Genomic DNA, 14,270 nt, shown 5'->3' on the forward strand with positions numbered 1-14,270 from the left:
GAGCTCTACATAGATAATATTCCAATGGCTGGCCCAAATTGAAGACTTTGATTGATTGATTGATTGATTGATTGAAGACTTTATTAGAAGTTTGCATAGGAAAAGGTACAGTTTCATGACGGTACAGTTCACTGGTATAGGCCTACAAGGTGAACTGTACCGTCATGAAACTGTACCTTTTGTCTCTGTTACCCCTCGAGAGGCTTACATTTGAAAAAATGCAGGATAAGGCAGAGTTTTATTTTAAGGGCCGTAAGGCCCCTTTTTCTTTGTGGAAGTGAGTAGCCTAATTGATTCAGACTGGTTCATGATCTTTATCTTGGCTGTTTTATCATTTTGAAGTAAGTGACATCCCACCCTCATTTGCACAGACCATAGGTAGGCTAATATATAAATTAATGGGATTTGTTTTTGCGATTGAAACCGTACGTACCGTAACGGTGGTTGAATCTCTATCTTGCAATAAGGTAGCCTACCAGGTGACAAGATCAAGGTGAATCTTTTAGAGCTACTCAAATCATTCTCTAATATCCATCTACAGCTCCCTCACCTGACTGCACCAATGTTTAACGAGGCAGCCGAGAACATTGTCGACCAGCTCGACCCAGATGGCAGTCTCATCCCCGTCTCTGTTCTTTACGACGCACATAAGCTGAAACTCATGACGCTAGTTGTCAAGAAGAAAAGATATTTTGTCTGGCAGAGACCCAAGTACCGGATATCCCTCTACACCCTCAGTGATCTATTGCAGGGCGATGAACCACTAAGTGCAGGTATGTCCCACATGGAGATGTAGGCTACTGTAAAAAAAAAAAAAAGTGCATGATTTCATCATCTACAAACATTATAGGCCCACTATAACACTTTGACATGCACACAAAGGAGCCAACCCGTTCCTGAGCTGCCTGATTGCCTGCAAACAGACTAACAGAGTTGATTTTGGTTGATTTTTGTTTTGTTTTAATCATAGTCAAATTCCATTTAGTTTTTGTTATCTAAAATGTTAGTCTAGTTTTTAGTTGACTAAAATATCAAACGATTATAGTCGACTAAAGCTGGCCATACACTACACGATAATCGGGCCCGACTGAATCGGGTAGAATTAAACACTAGGCCTACAGGATCATTTTTTCAGATTATCTGGCCAGAGAATCTAAACAGGCTCACACTAGCCGTTTTGAACAGTCGGGCGCACCGCACGCTACAGGATTCTATTCCGATTGAGTCGGGCCCAAACACAGCAATAATAAATAAATAATTTATATAATGAATACAAAACGTCACTGTTCCGAGAGCTTCGCCTTGCAACACGCGCGCAGACGCACATACAAACAAACACATTATGTTATCCACTCACAAACACACCATTGCCTCACGCAACGAAAAAAAAAAAAAGCTTCAAATGATACTATGACTATGAGTTCACTTTGACGCGTTTCATGTTCATCCATGGATCAACTCTGATCGACTTTCCCCCTCTCTCTCCACTGCTAAAGTCAAGTGCTGCGCGCTGTCTGCTGGTGCTTCTCATGGTGCCTGCTTTATGATTAGTCGTATGACTGTGTTGCGCAGAGAACATATCAGATCTCCAAGATCAAACTGCGTCCCTCCGCGCCACTTTGTAGGGTTTGTAGATCAGGCAGTGGGCGTGTAGGCCTACTTGCACTCGTGTGCTGTTCCCACTCCAGTCTGTGACTGACTGGTAGTGACTATTTCTGCTGATATAAAACAAACTCGCGACCATTGAGTTTTAATTCCCATCGCAAGCAATCATGATACAACCTGGGAGGATGGATGTGGATCATTATTTGAAATAATAAGCAGTGTATTTATGTGTATTGCTTTTTTTTTGGGGGGGGGGGGGCTAGTTTTCAGTCCCAAATATAGACCTACCTACTGTAATGCTTTAAAAAGGACAGGCCTATTAGGCCTATATCCATTATGTTTCTTTCATGTCCGCTCCAGGTTTATCATTGTCAGTTTTGATAAAGTCATTTTATTTTATAATAGTTAAGGTAACGTGCGTTTTCTAAACCTGCTCTCTGTTAAAATACGAAACGCCTGGCTATGCGGGGCGCGCTGTGCCCGGAGTAGCCAGGAGTTGTTAACCCAGCTGGTAGATCAAACAACGAGTTGATGATGGCCCATTAATTAAGCTACACGCTGTACCTATGGCCAATTGGAACTTGAAAGGAGTAGAGATTACATAACTGCACCGTGCACGGACCATCAGAGAAAGTGACTGACGTGGGGTGAGCTGCTGTTGTAGGCTGCTTCCACCACGGACGGTTCAAGTTAAGACAGGTTCAAGTTCAAGACAGGCACGTGTCTGCTTTTACTTTAGTGGCCATGGCCTAGGCTTTCAATCATGATTTCCCCTGTCTTTTAACAAATTATCGCGGTGTGGGCGGATGGATCATTCAAATATCCTATAATCATTAAAAAAAGATCCGAGGGCACGGAGATCCTAATCCAATGTCCCAGAGAGAGAGAGAGAGAGAGAGAGAGAGAGAGAGAGAGAGAGAGAGAGAGAGAAAGAGGACGGTTCTGTCTGGTCCATTTGAAGAACTGTAATCCAGCATTTTGAGGTGGAAACATGGAGAATGCACAGGTTTATCATACATTTGAGAGTGAGAACCATAAAGTTGAGGAGGAGAGCAGAGCTGGAAAGTTATTAGCGAGTCCAGACTTGCACTAATTGGTTTGGCCTAGTTTTACGTCTTTGTTGATTGATTGATTGATTTCGCGTGTGTGTGTGTGTGTGTGTGTGTGTGTGTGTGTGTGTGTGTGTGTGTGTGTGTGTGTGTGTGTGTGTGTGTGTGTGTGTGTGTGTGTGGAGAGAGAAAAAGAGATAGCTCTGTCACTCAGAGACTTGCGTCTATCAGCGGCTGCTGTAGGCTACCTATTTTCAATCAGTCCCCTGCTGCTATTCCAGACCAGTAGGCTACTGATCCAGGAAAATATCAAACATGTTTGAAAAGAGTCGGGCAACCCCCGATCGTCCTCCGAGCCACTCGGCTGGGCTCCGAGTGGATCTGTGAGACCTCACGCTAGACGACGTTCATGCCCGATTGTCGGGCCCGTTTCAATCGGTGGCAGCCCGATTGTCGGGAGGGTAATTAAATAGCCCGATTATCGGCTAGTGTGCGGCCAGCTTAAATCTGCAGTTCAACAGTTGAACTTCAACTCGTTCCCAGCCCAACACTGTTTTCATGTGTTTTTGGTTCATTGCATTTTCCACAAGTTACAGAACAGTCCCATCTTGTGGTAGAAGAGGGGAATCACAGCCCCAACAGGACTGGCTAATGACAACAACAAAACAAAAATGTCCATCTCATTCACTCTCTGTAAATGTTTTTTTTCTTCTTTTCATTAGAATGTCTTTTTCAAATGTTCCTAGTTTAGCTGGGATCTCAGTCTAAACACTGGGATTTTGTAAAGGGAATAAGCGATTTTTCTGATGTTCTGCATGTCTGTGATCCACTGGGGAAGTGATCGATAGGAATATATTCTGTGACTACTAATGAAAAATAGCTGGCTGTTTGTTAGTAGTTTGATTAAATATTCTGGCAGTGTATGAGTGTATTAATTGGACTAAAATGTGTCTTAGCATGCCGTGATGGCGTTGTAATGCCTGATTTATACTAAGCTGCGTGCCAGAAATAGCAGCTTTACGTTTCAACCCACAATTATGCCACGTTTTGGAGCTGAATTTGACGAATTAGAATTTGTTCGTTTGATCGGCAACAGAAATCACATCAGCCATCACACTAGCCAAAAAGAAGCGCAGTTTCCGACAATACGCTCCAGGATTCGTTTTAATGGCAGTAAAATATCCTGGTGTGAATGTAGTCTACTGGATCTCTTCTCAACTAGTCCCCCATAGTTTTAGAAAGGTTTTTTGTAGGAAAAAAATCAATCAATCAATTATATTTTTTCCCTCCACTTTTCCTTCATGGGTGTATGTGGTGCGTGAATGCATGCGTGCGTGTGTGCGTGTTTGCAGACTTTCTGGATGAGACAGATTTAGTCTCCTACCAGGGAAAATCGGGGAACAAAGTTGGCGCAAATCTGGGTGCCAAGGCTGGCCCAGCAAGTGCCATGCTGGAGGGGCAGCGCAATAAGAAGGCCCAAGCACCCGTCGGCAAGCTCAAGAAAGAGGAAGTAGACGTGAAGAAGCTGTTGCGTGATACCAGCAACAGGTTAGTTTACATGATGATATTTTAAGACTAAGAATTCCTTTAGTCTCTCCCCCCCCCACGTACAACCGCACGCACACACACACACACACACACACACACACACACACACACACACACACACACACACACACACACACACACACACACACACACACACACACACAAATGCACACACATGCACGCAAGCACTAGATCACTGGTTCAAAACATTTTCAAAAAACATTCCCCCAAAGATTTTCATGAAAAAAAAAGTCCAATGATTTTTACTTTTTCTACCTTCACATAATTTTTATCTCCTGTTTGATCGATCCCACGCTCGATGGTAAAGACGAAGGTGTGGTTCAGTGGGGAAAGAAAGCGAGTCATTCCAATCAGTCACTATTATTTGCGCATTTCCGTGCATATATTAGGCTGGAAATGGAGGGGATCTGACTTTTCTGATTCTGGTGTGATTCCCATTTTTGTACACCGGATGGAGCTGTTCGCTAACTTGTGAAAAAATAAAAGACGTCCAGGCAGTCTGGACCTTAGGCAAAAAGACGTCCAGTGACGTCTTTGTCAGTGAATGAGTTGATTAATAAAAATAAATCTAAGAAATTCCATAAATTATAAACGAAAATGTTTAAGAAGCGATCTACAAGCTCACAACGTGGTGTGAAGCGTCGCGTTGTGAGGGCTGTTTGGGTTTTCACTAGTTTGGGTCCCGGGCAAACTAATTCCTAATTTCTCTTTTGGGGGCTAAAATGTTTGGGATCACATTATGTCACATATCCTCTTTGCTTCAGGAGGGTGAACATGCAACACTATCTGGTGAAGCAGCTGAAGAAGAAGAGGAGGTTTAGACGTACGCCTATTCTGACCGTGCTGACGGAGAGAATCGTCACCAGGAGTGCCTGCACCATCTCTGAATTCTATAGCATAGGAGGGAAGCTGGGACTGGCGGCAAAGGCTGTTATACCAGTGGCTGTACCTATACCGGTGAGCATGGAAGCCGAGTGCGTGAATGTGTCGTCTACTGGAAGTGGATACGTGCATGCGAGTTATATGGGACGATAATCGTTGCTATCGTTTATTGTGATAAAAAGCACTCACAATAATCGTATCGTGGAGATTTTAATTTATTGCGAAATTGTCCTCCGTCATGCACTAGGAATTGGCTTTTGTTGAGCTGCAAATTCAATACCACTTAAACCCTCTATACCCTGTAAAGAACGCTCTTATTTCAATCACAAAAAATAGCAGATCTACAGGCTCACATTGTTGTGAGCTTATGGATCGGCTATTTTTGGTGAATGTTCCCCCTAGAATAGGGATGCTGGATGTTCAATGTTTAACAAAACTTATGTTGATTTAAGTTGATGCGTGTTTCTATGGGTGTTTGTTCTCAGGTGAGTGTAGAGGGCAAAACCAATGTTCAGTGCGACCGAGATGAGGCCATGGTGATCCCTCCTGGCACGGTATTCGCCTTCAGGGTTAGGGAACTAGACATCGAGAAAGATGGTAACTTTGGTAAGTAATATCTGGACTATGGCCACTTGCCTCCGGCTACTGTAAACAGACAAATGTTATGATTGACTTATGCTCATTTATACTGTTTTGCACTTGAACAATGCTGTTATCTATGCACCTTCGTGTAGTTTAGACTTTAATTGATTATTATTCATGCAGTTTAGTTTAAACACTGATCACATTGAGTTTTAATGTATAACGTCTTGAGACTGTAGCTGTTGTGTGAGGTTTATAAATTAGCACACATTTAATTTCACATGCCCTTATTGTGATTGGTATTGTTGCCAATAAAGTTTAACCTTGAACCCTGAGATGCAGGGTCAAATTGATGGCCATCTATGCAGTTGGTGGCCTTTCACAATGTTCATACTGGTTATCTCTCAGCTTACTGCAGAGTCAATAGTGTCCTTCATTACTGTAATTACTGTGCATGAATGCATATACTGCAAATACCAACCCTATTTTTCTGCTGCAGAAGAGAGCTATAAGAATAATAAATAGATCTGATTACTATGAACCAACTAATAAACTATTCATTAAATATAATATCATGAAATTCTATGACATAGTTGATCAGAAAACAGTCTTATTAGCACAGCTTAAATCTCTGCCATTCTGCATTCAGAAATTGTTCCAAATCAAAGAAACCAAGTATGAGTTGAGGGCCAAATGCATGTTCAAAATGGAGACTCCTAGAACAAATGTTAAGAAGAGATGTACATCATTTAGAGCACGAGAAATATGGAATAATTGTCATTATGACCTTAAAATGTCTAGTTCTATTTACTAGTTCAAGAAAAACTTTAAAGATAATGTAGTAAATATGTACTAGTAAGACACCTGAGGGTGGAATGCGACCTCAGGGTGACATGCGCCAATTCTTGACTATCTGGCCAACCACAGCGTTTCTCTGACGATTCTAGTTGTTGTCATTCTGGGGGGAGTTTGTTCATGTTTTTGTGAGGGTATCAACCCTAGGAGACACGGGGAGAACATGGAAACTCCACACAGAAAGGCCCTATCGCCAAACCCACCTATAGGGTGTGAGCGATAGGGTCTAAACATGGAGATGTGGAGAACACTATATATGGAGATAGTCCAGTCCATCATGTCATATGGGACTACCGTCATAGACAGTAGCCATTGTTAGGCCGGAGTCAATGGCTGTCTGTCTGACTGTCTGTACAGGAAGTGATGTCACATGACATACTTTTTATTCCCATATATGAGTCATTCTGTACCACATCTCCATGTTTAGGCCAAACAGGTTCGCTCCATTTCTCCATGTATAGGTCCAAATGCCCAACGTCAAGCTTGACAAGGAGGATACCGCACATTGTGCCTCATCCACCCTTTCTTCTCTTTCCTTTTGGTATCTTTATCCTCCTCCTCCTTTTTTCTTTTTTATTCTTCTCTTTTTTTCACAGCCGCCCCCATATTTACTTTAGAAAATATATATTAAATTCTAAGAACGTTTCGAGTACCAGTTTGATACAAGAGCGAATAAGCGACGTTACAACGACTTTGTTTATGATTTAAGAATTTTAAATTATAGAAAGGACAAAAAGGGTAGGCACTATAAGCTTCGGCTTCTGCCTAATCCTTTTCGGTTGAATTATTGTTTATTTATTTTATAGTGTTATTGTTTTATAATGATTTTAACCTGGAACCGAAATAAAAAAAACATTCAATAAAAAAAAAACATTCATTCATACTGTACGTGCTTCTGTGATCCTGTTGTGTGTGTATGTGTTCATACATGCACGTATATTTTTCTCAGAGCTATGCCTGGGTGATAATCGTGGAGACCTTGACATTGAGTGTGATGCGATGGTGATGGATGATGGACTGGTTCCCGGTGCGTTTCTATTCACTCACTCACTCACTCACTCACTCACTCACTCACTCACTCCTTGATATTGCAACAAAAGTTAACATCCTGTTATGCCAGTCGCTGATTTTCTAGGAGAGCTTAATATGTTTTTGTCGATATACTGTATCTACCACAATCATACTGATTCTCCTAATTATCAGAATAGGAACTAATGATTCAATTATTTCGATTATTTTATTTAGTAATGAATTTCCTTGTTTATGAATATTTGTGTGTCTGTATGACAGTTGTAAGCGAATTAAATTAAATGAACTTGTACATTTTATTTATTTTTATTAGAGCTGGGATGCGATTAAAATTCTTAATCTAATTAATTACAGGCTCTGTGATTAATTAATCGCAATTAATCGCACATCGATATTTGACCTGAGAAGATTTTTTTTTCAAGTAAAACACATTTTGTTGTACGAGTAAATCAACGAGTGAGTTTTTTAAATCTAAATTTCGCATCCACTGGGCCAAGCAAAGCGCTCTGATCGGCTACTTCTCCCTTTGCGTTTGTTGTCTCTTCTTGGTTGGTGCATCGCTATGATCGGTATGCCCGAAACTGAAGATTCTGTGGTGCAAAAACTAAGTGCGATTAAAATGCGTTAATTTTTTTAATTGTGTAAATTTTCTGTAATTAATTAATCGCAATTAATCAGTTAAAGTCCCAGCCTTAATTTTTATACATTTTACTAGGCCTATATTTCTTTGAAATAGATTTTGGATCATTCCATTTCATTGCTGCAGAAGATGACGCCAACGTGGAATGTATTCATTCTAATAAAACTCACTTAGCGCCGGTCGACTCCCAGATCGACATTGTTATTATGGACGTCCCTGCCGATCGACTCTCAGATCGACTTTTATATAAAAGCAATTTTTTAGCATTTTTTTCGATGTATTAGCGGCGCTCGATGTATTAGCGGCGTTTACTGTCTGGAGGATAACATTAGCATAGCTAGAGTGCTAAGGGCCAAGCTAGCCAAAATGGACTGTTCAGTCATTCTTGGATTATATGCATGGATTATTATGCGCACGGATCGCGAGACGCACGGGGGAGATCGATGCTTGGCCAAAACTACCACTCTATCCCAACGGAGATCCAGATAATCACGGTGAGCTAATGACCTGGGAAAAAAAAAAAAAAAAAAAACCCTGCGGTCCAAGAAGGAGTGGTGGCGGGCTCATGTTTATAAACATAATATTATGTCTCAGATCACAATACAATAATAGAAATTTCACGGCTAATCTACCAACAACCATTCTATTTCGGCTGGCAAACTGTTAACATAACTACGGCCATACTCTACCCTGATTTGTCGAGGACTGGCTGGCCACCTCTGAAAATCGAATCTAGCTATGCTCATAAAGGTATCTATCTATAACACCGGCCATGGTGGAAGTCCTTATATGGTCAGCACACATTCTAGTGAGGAGAATGAATGGAAAATGTACCAATTATATTTCTATTTGAATGAAATACAATCACTGAATATACCTTTAATCCACAGAGTTGGAGAACCTGTGCCCGCTGGCAGAGCTTCCCGGGTCGACTCGTTCCGCTCTGTTCCAGAGCTTCTGTGAGCTGATGAAGGACAGAGAGGCTATGTCGGATGTAGAGGACACTGTGAGTGACACAGCGACCTGACACTTCACTTTTATTCAACACGCAGTGGTGGAAAACGTGCTTACATGTTATACTTAAAGGAGTAGTTCACTCCCAAAATGGCTTTTTTTCTATTGATTACTCACGCCATGGAGACTTGAGATCAATAATATTCTTTGTTTTTTGTCGCATTCCTAAGATAAAACAATTGATTATAGTAAACTTGCCCTGAAGATTTCCCCATCCAGTGCCATGCATTTGGGTCCCCATGGCATCCACGGCAATGCATTCAGGTCCCCATCCGGAATCAATGGGGGTAAATTTACTATAATCACATTTTTGTCTGCGACAAATACAAAAAAAATGGCATGAGTAATCGATAGAAAAAAAGTAATTTGAGTCATTTTGAGGTTGAGCAAGCTAACTGTATCTGTGCGTGTGTGTGTCTCTATTATCTATTTGTCTCTCCGCATGTCCACCTGAATTTCTGTCCACATCTGTCTTTTGCTGTCACTGTCACTGTCACCTGTATCTCTGTTAATCTGTCTCTTTGTCTGGTCTTTCAGTTGGACGAGTGGCTCACACTCACAGATGAGGCACCAGTGGAGACTGAACAAGACGTGTCAGTCAGTCACAGCAGCTCTGCCAAGGCCATTTTAGACCTGCTCAGACCCGACCCAGGCAGCCGCTGCATGAAGAGTGAGGGACCTGGGAGCCCCCTGACAGCTGTTCATCTGTTGGTCTGTGCCATGGAAGGTTAGGGAGCAAGAACTACATAACCAGGAAGATAAGACTCACACAGTTCTATCTTCTTATTTATTTTTATATAATAAAATTATAATATATCTCAGAAAAGAGCTTTTCTCAGGGGAGATGCTTATGGGGGGGCTAGAGAACTACAAATACAACTTTTATTAGGGGAAAAACACTAAGGCGCGCCACACACATTTGCGACAGCTATCATGTCAGAAAGAGGGGGGGAGGGGGAGGTCCAATGAATTGTCAATGGAAGGTTGTTTGGTGTTTTGTCGTTGCCGTGTCTCAAGCTAGCCTAGCTAGCTTGAGACACGGCAACGACAAAAAACCAAACAACCTTGCATTGACAATGCATTAGTACGGCGCTCCCGGTGGCCATTCTCAGACGATGTTTCACGCATATGTGTGAGTCCAGCCTAAGGAATGAGAACAATAAAAAACAAAAAAAGACAATGAAGACAGGAAAGAGTTAGCCGGGGAAAGCAATATGGAAGAGGTGGGTTTTGAGGGCGGTTTGGAAGGTGGGGGCATCTCTGAGGGTTTGGGGGAGTGCATTCCACAGGGTTGGGGCAGCAGAAGCAAAGGCTCTGTCACCCCAGGTACGGTACTTACTTGGTCTTGGGGACCTCAAGGAGGTTTGCGTCACCAGACCTGAGGGAGCGGGAGGGTACGTGAGGTTTGAGGAGGCCGAGAAGGTAGAGGGGTGCAAGATTTTTTAGAGCCTTGTAGGTGTTTAGTAGTATTTATATATATTTAGACTATTTAATTATTCATTTTGTAATCCTTTTAGCAGGAGCTGAGTTTGTTTGACAGTTTGTTTGGACTTGTGGCTCTGATTAGAATACTTTATGTTTGTTAAAAGCAACTGGCTTCAGCCATGCTTTGATGCAAATCATGCCATATCTACAGTATCTTTTTAGCCTACTTAAACATTCCATAATTTAATCTAATTTCTTGTGTATTTTTGTAGCATTACCTGATGAAGCACTGAACCTCCTGAGCGAGAGCAGTCCCGATGTTCTGGAGGCCTTCAATGCCCTGGTCAGTCTAACATTGTCTGTCTGCCTGCCTGCCTGCCTGTCCTGTCCTGTCCTGTCCTGTTAAATTGTATTCCTAATCCGTGGAAGTTACTGATTGGCCTGTTTTTCTCTGTCTTTTTGCTTGGTCTGACATATCCTTCCCACAGCTGAACATGTTGGACCTAAAGGATGAGCAGAAGAGCTGCTCCTCTCTTCCTCTGGAGTCCCTGACCGCCCCCCTACAGGAGGACGAGGCTTTCCATTGGGTGCAACAGCTACTCGCCACGTCCGACGTGAACCTCAGGAAAGAGGCTGGACAGCTGTGGGCGGAGAAAGGAAGTGAACCAGGAGTGCTGCCACTGTGCTTCGTAGTACAGGGACTGTCTTCTCTGTCTGATCAGTAAAATTAAAGATGTTTTGTGGGGGGGCGCCCGCTGGCCTACCGGTTCAGGCGCATACCACATAGGCTTAGTGTAGCCTGACACCGTGTCGCTGGTTCGATCCCTGATCCCGACCACCTTTGCTGCATGTCACTATCCCCATCTCTCTCCCCATTTCCTGTCAGTCTACTGTCTTATATCAATAAAGGCATAAAAGCCCCAAAACATATCTTAAAAATATATAAATATATCTTTTGTGAGACTGTGTGTGCGTGCGTGCGTGCACACGCACACACATATGCATGTGCTTGCATTCACATGTATGCTATTCTTGTCAAGTATCAAAACCACAGGCACGGACGCAAGGGTTGTGAGCTTGTAAAAAAACATGTGACCTACTATATAATAATGTTAATTTTCGGGCTTGACATAGGGTCTTTATTGCCGGACTATAAGCCGCTGCTTTTTTCCCATGTTTTGAACCCTGTGGCTTATACAACGGTGCGGCTTATATAAAGATTTTTACAGCTAACGGCCAGTTAGATCGTTTTACAATGCTCTTTAACAAGGATTTATATATAGATTTATACAGCTAACGGCCACTAAGGGCGCTCCAGCGTGAAGCAGGAGGGACACCTGCGGCTTATAGTCAAGTGCGGCTTATATATGTAAACATTTTTTTTTTCTTCTAAATTTAGCTGGTGTGGCTTATATTCAGGTGTGGCTTATAGTCCAGCAATTACGGTACTGTGCACACCCCATAGCCCACACTCTGCACATAATCTATTTAACAACTGTCCAGAAAGAAAATGTCATTGAGTCTTCAGCTTTTTGTGATAATAACAACTGTAGTTTTCTTGTGGAAACAGGTCAGAAACTGTACTTACCACAATTCATCTCTCCACTGTATGTTTTTGGATACTTTCAAATAAAGGTTTTGTGTAAAGGCCAATTGCTCAGGTGTAAAGAAATGTCATTGTTTTTCCCTCACTATAGTGGCACTGGCCACTTCAATTTAATTCAGTGAACCGTGAAAGAAATGAGTCCATTAGATTCAGTTCAGGGTTGCAGCGCCCAGGATTTCAGCTTAGGCAGTTGGCACTGGGTGAAAAATGGGTTACAAAATCGTGGGATAAAAAAATATATCAGTGGTACCGATATGTGAAATTTGGGGTCTCTGCCCACGGACTAAGAGTAAAATCAGACATCATCAAGGCCTGTCAAAATATATTTTTTGTCAACCAAATCAACTGTAGATTCCGTCAACTAAAATCTTATATTTAGTCTACTAAAACTAAACAAAAACATTTCAGATGAATAAAAATAAATGCAATTTTATTCAAGATGACTAAAACAAATCCAAATTTAACAAGTTGATTTATACAGTGTGTTATTGATACTTTTACTTAAAGGAGTAGTTCACCCCAAAAAGTCTCCATGGCGTGAGTAATCAATAGAAAGAAAGTCATTATGGGGTGAACTACTCCTTAAAGTAAAACATGCGAGCAGTCAGCTCACATGTAATACATTTAGAGAAAGAGTAAAACGTGTAGTTGATCAGCTTGTTTCCTTTTTTCACACATTGACATTAGTACGATCAGATGTTTTCTAGAGAAAGAAACCTGGCTGCTATGTGCAGACTGAGCAGCAGGTGGCAGTGTACAGCATGTTCTTCCCCCCCCCCCCAGTGTGGCATGGCATTGCATGCTCCTCTATAGCCCATTTTCCACTGGCCCCACTCCACACCACTCCACACCACACCACCCACTTGTGCCAGGTTTTCCACTACAAGGACCTGGGTAGAGTGGTGTGAAAGTGGTACTAAACAGGTACTAAAAAGTATCCACTCTAGAGTAGGTCTGAGCTAGGCCAAACAGGGCCAAACACTTCATAATGACTGATCACTCACTGACTTTTCATTTAGACCACCAGGATATAGTTGTAATACATGATAATAGATTCTATTGTGTTATAACCACTATTATAATCTATTACAGTGTATTTTAATTATCATAGTAATACATTAATACTTTATAATGTATTATAATCACAGTTATAATCCATTACAGTGCATTATAATTAGGATAGTTGTAATACAAATTCATATTGTATTATAATCACAGTTAAAAGGTTCAATTTGTTTCTCACCGATAGGGGTACTTTTTTGTAATGGAAAATGTAGATATTTTTATGTGGTGCAGTGTGGTGTGGTGTAGTGTGGTGTGGTGTGGTGCTAAAACTGCAGTCGAAAAGGGGCTTATCTGGATACAGGAAGAGTGTGCAGGGCACCTGAGAAGTCTGGACAGCTCAATGTGACATGTTCCCAAAAGGTAAAGAATAAAAGTCACCTTTCGAAAATATAGCCTGAAATAATGTAAAGTATATGATGCACCATTTGAACATGCACCACAGTAGGACCTACATTTACCCTTCAACTTTAATATTGTTCATGTTTATTGGCTAGATATGCACAGGTTTCGCAGAAATTCCCAGCTATTGTTGAAATATTAGGCCTTAAATGCCAAATGTTCAAGCATGTTCAAATCGAGCTATGCTCTATCTTATTTCAAACAATTTCCCATAAATACATTTACATTTACATTTGCACATTACTGTAAGTATATGCCTGGTTGTCAGGTGGGTGGTGACCCAGCTGAAGTTAGCCACACCCGCAGCTGCAGTTGAATGGTAAAAAGGGGAGGGTATAATATTAAGTTGTCATATCGGTGTATTTCAACTGGGCCTTTTGACCCAGAGGCTTTCAGGAAGTAACCAATAATAGCCTATACAGGGAAGACATAGTTGCAAATTATAACCACACCTGGGGCTCAATTAGAGTCATGTTAACTCCATAGACACGTACAAAACAGAACAAGTAGGCTACAAAATGGCACCATCTTTTCAACGTTGAGATGCCCA

The 14,270-nt window shown here is 41.6% G+C and overlaps 1 protein-coding gene across 1 annotated transcript; it reads left to right on the forward strand.

The window, feature by feature from the left end:
* Positions 1 to 562: 562 nt before the first annotated feature.
* Positions 563 to 13,644, forward strand: LOC308302362 (gasdermin-E-like; the record flags this gene model as incomplete). Its single annotated transcript, XM_080746617.1, has 9 exons — positions 563 to 773; positions 4,007 to 4,202; positions 4,988 to 5,180; positions 5,591 to 5,711; positions 9,102 to 9,217; positions 9,763 to 9,952; positions 10,923 to 10,993; positions 11,139 to 11,342; positions 13,597 to 13,644. 9 exons carry the CDS (start codon positions 563 to 565, stop codon positions 13,642 to 13,644), a joined length of 1,350 nt encoding a protein of 449 aa, XP_080602743.1.
* Positions 13,645 to 14,270: the final 626 nt, after the last annotated feature.

This window comes from Nannobrachium achirus, assembly GCF_963921795.1.
Source record: "Nannobrachium achirus genome assembly, chromosome: 17".
NCBI classification, from domain to species: domain Eukaryota; kingdom Metazoa; phylum Chordata; class Actinopteri; order Myctophiformes; family Myctophidae; genus Nannobrachium; species Nannobrachium achirus.